The 5600-nt window shown below is 42.0% G+C and overlaps 1 protein-coding gene across 1 annotated transcript; it reads left to right on the top strand.

Annotated features, from left to right (window-relative positions):
• Window positions 1–262: 262 nt before the first annotated feature.
• On the top strand, window positions 263–4880 carry LOC143260987 (uncharacterized). Its single transcript, XM_076527626.1, has 8 exons — window positions 263–624; window positions 679–847; window positions 1550–1774; window positions 2010–2149; window positions 2752–3046; window positions 3216–3328; window positions 4128–4288; window positions 4369–4880. Exons 1-8 carry the CDS (start codon window positions 263–265, stop codon window positions 4878–4880), a joined length of 1977 nt encoding a protein of 658 aa, XP_076383741.1.
• Window positions 4881–5600: the final 720 nt, after the last annotated feature.

Genomic DNA, 5600 nt, shown 5'->3' with positions numbered 1-5600 from the left:
GAAAAACAGGAATACATTAGTACCGGATCATCTTCAGGATCTTCATCAGAGATGTTCTATAAACCTGTCCGCAGAGCAAAAGAAAACTTTTGCTGAGTTATTGACGGAATTTGCAGATGTTTTTGCGAAAGATTCCGAAGAGGTGGGAAAATGTGACGTAGTATGTCACAAGATAGATACCGGTGACAGTCTTCCCATAAAACAGGCACCCCGACGATTACCACTTCATCGACGTTCAGAAGTAGATGAATTATTGTCGAAAATGGAACGACAAGGAGTCATAGAAAAGTCTCAAAGCCCCTGGTCTTCACCCGTGGTATTGGTCAAGAAGAAGGACGGGTCCATCAGATTTTGCGTGGATTACAGGCGTCTGAACAATATCACCAAGAAAGATTCGTACCCCCTTCCAAGGATAGAAGATACGTTGGACGCTTTGGATGGCTCCTGTTGGTTTTCGACGATCGACTTACAAAGTGGATATTGGCAGATATCCATGGATCCTGTAAATAAGGAAAAGACTGCCTTTTGTGTGGGTACTGGATTATGGCAGTTCAAAGTCATGCCATTTGGTCTTCGTAACGCACCAGCTACCTTTAAACGTCTAATGGACAACGTCTTAAGAGGGTTAAACTGGTAGATTTGTTTGGTATACCTCGACGACATCATAATTTTCGGTAGAAGTTTTGAAGAGGAAGTACAACGTCTGCAGAAGGTACTTGCTCGCCTAAGGAAAGCTTGCTTGCTGATGAGCCCGAAGAAGTGTAATTTCTTCTGCAAAGAAGTGAAATATCTTGGACACGTAGTATCCGAGATGGGTGTACAAACTGATCCTGAAAAATTGGATGCAGTAAAGAATTGGCCGGTGCCGAAGAATAAAACAGAGTTGAAGAGTTTCCTGGGATTTTGCACTTATTATCGGAAGTTTGTTAAAAATTTCGCCGATATTGCGAAGCCCTTACATCGTTTGATCGAGAACGAGAAAATTTTCGTGTGGACGGAAGAAACGGAACATTCGTTCGAGAAATTAAAAAGGAAATTGATGGAGTCTCCCATTCTTTCTTATCCGTCGGTTAATACAGAATTCATTTTGGACACGGATGCCTCAAATTTTGCAATTGGAGCAGTTCTTTCTCAAGTTCGGCAAGGTCGGGAGAGAGTAATCGCCTACTTCTCCAAGACGCTAGGAAAAGCTGAGAAGAATTATTGCGTTACTCGGAAGGAACTGTTAGCGATAGTGAAATCTATTGAACATTTTCATCATTACCTTTATGGGCATAGATTCCTTCTGAGGATCGATCACGCTGCTTTACGTTGGTTGCTGTCTTTCAAGAATCCGGAAGGACAGGTAGCACGTTGAATCGAGCGGATTCAGGGATATGACTTTGAGGTGAAACACCGGGAAGGAAGACTCCATCAGAACGCGGACGGTCTTTCTCGCAGGCCTTGCGAATCGCTGGATTGTGCGCGATGCAAGCGCCTGGAGGAGAAGACGGAAGAAAATAGAGACGTAGTTCTGCGGACACTCTGCGAAACTTTTGATTTTGAATAGTGGAGGAGAAAACAGGAGGAGGATGAAGAAATTGGTTTCATCCTGTCAAGAAAAAAAGAGGGTAGCAGGCCCGATTGGCAGGAGATTTCGGACAGGAATACGAGAATTAAATATCTCGTATCAATCTGGGATTCCTTGGAAGTGTACGAGGATCTACTGTTTCGTAAGTGGGAATCCCCTGATGGAAAAAGTAACAAGTGGTTACTGATGGTTCCAAGAGAAATGGTAAGCTCGGTGATGACAGATTGTCATGATACTCTCATATGATACTCATATGATACTCAAAACTCTGGACAGGGTACGTCGAAAATTTTACTGGCCTGATAATCGCAAGGATGTGGAAGACTGGTGTCGTCGATGTAATACTTGTTTCGCAAGGAATGGTCCGGAGGTTGCGAAGGCCCTTCTTACAGAAGTTGTAAGTCGTCATGGCGTACCGTTGTAACTTGATTCGGATCAGGGGAGAAATTTTGTGTCGGCGGACTTCAAGCGGTTGATGGTGCTGCTTGGTATTAAGAAGACTTGCACTACTCCTTTGCATCCACAATCTGATGGGCTCGTGGAGAGGTTGATTCGGACTCTGCTGCAGTATTTGTCAATGTTTGTAGCGGATCATCAACGGGATTGGGACGACTGGATACCGTTATTTTTACTATCCTATCGCTCAAGCAGACACGAGACAATGAAGAACACTCCATCGATGATTCTCACTGGTAGAGAGCTTCGACTTCCAATGGATCTTCAGAGAGGACTCCAGCCTGAATCAAGATATGAGGAGGACGAGTTTGTTCAGCAAACGCTTATCAGACTGGCTAAAATTCATGAATTTATTCGCCAGAGACTGAGAATTAGCGGAGACAAAATGAAATCTTGGTATGATGTTTACGCTAATTCAATTACGTTTGCTAGAGGCGAGAAAGTATAGCTGTTCCAACCACGAAGGACGAAAGGAAAATATCCCAAGTTGCAGTCCGCGTGGGAAGGTCCTTATGTGGTACAGGATCGCCTGAACGACATTACTTATCGTGTAACTCGTTCTCCGAAGTCGAAACCGAAGATCGTACACGTTAACCGCTTGGCTCGCTACGACGCTGTACACAGAAGCCTTTGACTGTCTCTCAACCAAGAAGAGGACGTTTCTTCGCAGAAGACGAGGGAGCGATCTGTGTACTGACACGCTGAGCTCTTTCCATTTGTGGAAGAAACGGTTCGATGGGGGAAGGAAGTTGTATCCTCTGGAAGATTACGTCCTCCCATTGGGGAGTGAGGACGTGTTCTCGGGAGGGTACACCCTTTCCTGACTGGTCCACAAAAAGAGATGCACCGGATCCCATATTACTGAAGGTAGTATCCTGTGGTGATTGGAGGTGCATCTGGGGAAGAGTTTTGGTGATTGATCAGAGCAGGGAACTCCCGGGAAGTCTACAAGTAAGAAGTTCTCAAAACTTCTACAAGAAAGAAACGCTCAAGCCTCAAAACGAAGAATTAAGGGGAAGGGTGAGCGACAGAGTTTAGAGCTGTACGCGTCGTAGAAGTACTGACGCTCTGCTCAAGGTTTTTTGGTGATTTTCCCTTGAGACGGAGGACAAATGTCAGGACGTAAACTGTCTGGAAAAGGCCACCTGGGTAACTAATTACATTCTTTCCTTGTTTACCTACTTTTCAGACAGAAGTACTTGCGGTGGAGGTTACCTGTCAGTTGTCCGATGGAACGATAGTTCAAGGTTATAGGACTGAAGCTGGCAGGATTAACGGTTCGATTGTCGTTGGTCAAGACAAGTGAAATTTGCCGCGGCCGGGACGGCCGCACATTCGGCGAGGAGGGCAATGTTACGGCGACTTGTCCAAATCAAGTCGCTGTAATGTGAAACTGCCCTGTTGTGAGCAACTCCTTAAAGAAACATAGAAGAGAGGGGTTGCCACGGAGGTGTTTTATCAACGGACAATCGAAGAGTCGGGATCGGACCGTCGAGCGATCAACACCATCTAATTCAAAGATCTCTAACATAGTTGAATTTAGTTGTTTTATAGTTTATGTACTCTATTGTAAATAAAATGCCGCGACGCGGGAGAAGTGCAGTAATTCGCAACAATATGTATGTATATGTTACCGTGAATGACCGAAATTGGAGAATGTCGACTTTCACCGGTGAATGTCAACAGATACCAAATACGTCGGTGAAAGATCGAATATTTCATTACATTGTTGTACATTCGGACCCTCTCCGGTGTGTGTCGACAATCGCAGATATGCTCTGGTGGAGGTCCAAAACAGAAGAGTCAAAAAACAAGTAACTGGCTCTCTCCCGCCAAATCCTTTGTTCTGCTCGGAGTCAATCAGCTTTGTCAGTCTTATGCAAGCTTTGATAACGCGAGCAACGTTTTCTTAATTTTTTTCCGATACCCTAATTTATACTAAATGGATACTGCAGTAAATCGTGATCTTTTTCTTGAAAAGTTAAATGCATTAATTGCGGGTAAACGAGAAGACAATTGTTTTTATTTTTCTCAAGAAAAGTATTCTAAAATACTTTCTGAAGTGGTTTCTGCTAAAATTGAATGCAACACACCATTACAGACGATTAAAACGTTTTGATGTTTTAAAAATTAATGATGAAGAGAAGTTAATTGTACCATTAAAACCAGGGGAAACGAACATACAGTATTATGTTACCAATGAAGAATTGTACAGTATACTATATGAAACTCACACCAGAATAGGCCACGGAGGAAGAATACGTATGCTTAAAGAGTTGCAAGTTAAATACAAAAATATTACATATGAAGTTGTAATGTTGTATTTAAATTTATGTAAACAGTGTCAAATGAACCTAAGAAAGGTATTGTTGTGAAGCCAATGGTTAGTTCTGAATTAAACTCAAGATGTCAAGTTGATCTGATAGATCTGCAGTCAAACAGAAGTGGCGAATATAAGTTCATAATGGTGTATCAAGATCATTTAACTAAGTTTGTCCAGCTACGACCTTTGAAAACTAAAAAAGCTGAAGAAGTAGCGCATCACGTTCTTTCAATATTTTTAACATTTGGTGCACCAGCAGTATTGCAATCAGATAATGGCAAAGAATTTAGTAATCAAGTCATATCCGAAATATGCGCTGTGTGGAAAGATGTTAAAATAGTTCATGGAAAGCCTCGTCACAGTCAAACACAAGGCTCAGTTGAAAGGGCCAGTCAGGATATACAGAATATGCTAACTGCATGGATGAACGATAACGATACAAATAAATGGTCAAGAACACTACATACCACGAAGGAATACGCCGAAGTCCTTATGAAGCCATGTTTGGCGTTGAAGCAAAAAGAGGCATAGCATCGTGTTTTTTGCCTGGCGAACAAATCGCAAATATTGAAATTGAAGAACAACTCGAAGAAACTGCCAATACTTCTGAAACCGAAGAACAACTTGAAGAAACTGGTAATGCTTATAAAAAAAATTTGAGTGGTGGTCATACCGAAAACCATATTCCAAAGAAAAATATTGAAGAGGACCTACAACCTCAACGTCTTCACATCAAATTCTGACTGAAAAACACAAGTTGATTTCTACAAAAAGAGCGGCCGCGAAAGAAAATCTTCTACTGCAAGCAACAAAAATGTTACGAGCCTCACAAAAACAATTTCCTCCTGCTCAAATTGGTGATAATGTACGAATACAAGTCCCTGATGTCGACCGTGGTCATACAGATAACCGAAATGTGTTAGCGGTTGTTGTTGGAATAGAAGATTCCGACTTCTATAAACTGGCAAATAAAAATGGTACCCTCAAGCAGCTTTACACAAGTAATCAGTTCGTAATTTGTAAAGAAAAGTTACTTTCCATAGATGAGATTTCTTTTCAAGAAATGTCGCTGAGAGAAGCAGCTGTAGCGAATTCGAAAAGCGGGGGCAAGGCTATAGACGCTGTCATTGCAAAAGGAAGTGTTCCACAAATAAATGCAGTTGTAAAAGCAAGGGACTCTTGTGCAATTCAAAGTGTCATAATAGTTTAAGTTGTTGCAATAAATAAGATTTGAATCACATAAGTAAGTAA

This window comes from Megalopta genalis, unplaced genomic scaffold (genome assembly GCF_051020955.1).
Source record: "Megalopta genalis isolate 19385.01 unplaced genomic scaffold, iyMegGena1_principal scaffold0029, whole genome shotgun sequence".
Taxonomy (NCBI): domain Eukaryota; kingdom Metazoa; phylum Arthropoda; class Insecta; order Hymenoptera; family Halictidae; genus Megalopta; species Megalopta genalis.
The sequence above is the reverse complement of the archived record's forward strand: the minus strand, read 5'-3'. Positions and strand labels throughout refer to the sequence as shown.

What these genes read in the sequence shown, in the direction of transcription:
- LOC143260987 (XM_076527626.1), top strand. Translation starts at nt 263, where the DNA reads ATGGAACGACAAGGAGTCATAGAAAAGTCTCAAAGCCCCTGGTCTTCA. An exon ending in ACGAAGAATTAAGGGGAAGG is followed by an intron (nt 3,047 to 3,215) that starts GTGAGCGACAGA and finishes CCTACTTTTCAG; the next exon opens with ACAGAAGTACTTGCGGTGGA. An exon ending in ATTGTCGTTGGTCAAGACAA is followed by an intron (nt 3,329 to 4,127) that starts GTGAAATTTGCC and finishes ACACCATTACAG; the next exon opens with ACGATTAAAACGTTTTGATG.